General features: G+C 48.6%; 1 protein-coding gene across 1 annotated transcript in view; it reads left to right on the plus strand.

Moving 5' to 3' along the window:
- Nucleotides 1–340: 340 nt before the first annotated feature.
- Nucleotides 341–2216, plus strand: part of DENND3 (DENN domain containing 3) — a 104194-nt gene continuing 102318 nt past the window's right edge. The window contains exon 1 of the mRNA XM_019528219.1: nucleotides 341–432. Coding sequence (XP_019383764.1) covers nucleotides 349–432 — 84 coding nt within the window. The 5' untranslated portion in view covers nucleotides 341–348. The remainder of the gene's footprint in view (nucleotides 433–2216) is intronic.

Genomic DNA, 2216 nt, shown 5'->3' on the forward strand with positions numbered 1-2216 from the left:
AATCCTAGGGAAGCGCGACCTGCGCGAGGGACTCCCAGAGCTCTCATCTAGTGGACCCCTGCCCCTGTGCAAGACACATCACTGTTTCGTGTCAACCCAAACACACGCACGTGTACACACATCTGCGTCGCCTCCGCCCCGCCCCGCGTGGGACACGCTGAGGGAGCAGGTGCAACAGCCCCCCGCGACCGCGCCACACCCGGAGGCGGGACAGAAACCCCGCCCCCTCCGGCCTCTGATTGGCCAGGCTGCCGGGAGGCGGGGCAGCGAGCCAATGGGAGGGCGGCCGGTAACGGTCAGGGGAGGCCCCGCCCCAGGGCGGGGCGCAGAGGGTGGTTGCCCGCGGCCATGGAGGACGCGCTGCCTGCGGGGCTGCTCGAGCTGTGTGCGCTGGTCGGCGTCCCCCGCGAGCGGGCCCTGGAGGCCAGCCAGGTAGGCCGGGGCCTCCACAGCTGCTTTCCCCCTGCACGGCTCCGTCAAATTTAGGAGCTCGCTGACATGTTTTAGGTGCAGTTGGAGCGGGGAGCGGACAGGCAGCCCGGCAGAAAGCAGAGCGGCAGATCGGGGAGGGGAAGGGATGGCAGCGGCACTTGGGTCTGGCCCCGAAGATTGCCCTGGAGGAGGAGGAGGAGGAGGAGGAGGAGGAAGGCGGGGCAGTGGGTTAAATCTGGGTTGCAGAAATCGGCTTGTGTTGATGACCAAAAAGCCCTTAAAACTTCATTCTGTGAAGTCACTGAATCATGTGAATTGGGTTCAAATCCAGTAGAAGTTGGCACAATTGATTCTGACTCTGGCTCCAGCGTAGTCGATATGATTCACTTGTTGTCAGCTGTTTTGATCTGAATCGCAAGGAAGCTGCTGTCTCATCATTGCTACTGTTAAATGGGGCTGGAGGGGTTGCCCCCACAGTCAGATTCTTTTGTTTCTTTCCCCCCTCAAAAAAAGAGCCCTGCTGTGGGGGAAGATATTGGTGATGCCAAGCCTCAGTTCCTGCAGATCTTGTGGCCCTGTTTGAACTGGAAACCACATCGAATAAAGGATCTTTGTTGCTACCCTCTCGTTAACGATGAGACAGCTTTTGCTGCTTTCAGCTTATTATTTAGCTAATAATAAAGAAGGATTCACATTTTGGAGCCTTGTTCAAGGCAACTTTCCTGTCTGGGGGGGAGGAATTCTCTCTCAAATATTGCAGCAAAACTGTTTTGAAATACAGACTGCAGATGTACCATGTAATTAAGATATTTGTTTGAAAGGAATAACCCTATATCCAGTTTTTGGTTCTCTGTCCATTGTAAACTCTGTACAAACTCTAGTCTTTTCCGTTAAAAAAAATAAAAAGAGAAAATCCAATAACCAAATCCTACACGACTGGAGGATCAGTCCAACTGCAGCGCACGTGTGTGAAGTCCTGTCCCTCCGCGGGATGTCAAGTGGAGGGTGAGAGGAGTCTGTTTTAAGACGGCTCCCTGAGCATGTCTGTCACCAAGGTTACGTCTCTCAAAGCCGCTACCTCGGCAGGGCTGTGCTCTTAGTCACTTACCTAGCACTCGTCTAACTTGCTCTGAAAGTTATATCACATCCTTTTCCTGGTGTGACGCTACCAGTGCATGAAGGAAATGGTGCATGCAGTGTTATTTTTAACTTCAGTGATCACAGGAGATAAGAGTTTTTGTTAAATGAAGTTAAAACTAAATTTTAATTACAGTTGAAGTAAAATGATGATATTTGCACATGTGTTTGGGTTATATTTTTTAAAAAGGGATGATAGCTCTGACCTTGAGTACACTAATACACATTCTTATCTTTACTGCAGTGAAGTCAGTAGCATTACTCAAAGTTTCAGCAGGTATGTAATTGTTTGCTGAGTCTGCAGCTAAATTCCACCAAATTTCTACATCACTCAGTTGCTCTTGAAAATCTTGCCCAATAGGTTTTCATTTAGTTTCCTGCAGAGGTTCCCAAATTTTTTCTCATTGCATACCCCCTTCCAGATTTACCATCTGTCCACATACCGCCACCAGCACACAGTTTATATTTTAACCCTTTAAATGCCAATTATTATTATAATGAAAATGAAATCCACCATTACACAACTTCTCCTGTGTACTTCAGGTGTACACATACCACAGTTTGGGGACCCCTGGTTTAGTGGATTCAAGATGAAAACAATACATAAATATTAAAAAAAAAAAAAAAAAAAAAAAAAAAAAAAACCC

Source organism: Gavialis gangeticus, unplaced genomic scaffold (assembly GCF_001723915.1).
Source record: "Gavialis gangeticus isolate Ggan-Ray unplaced genomic scaffold, GavGan_comp1, whole genome shotgun sequence".
NCBI classification, from domain to species: domain Eukaryota; kingdom Metazoa; phylum Chordata; order Crocodylia; family Gavialidae; genus Gavialis; species Gavialis gangeticus.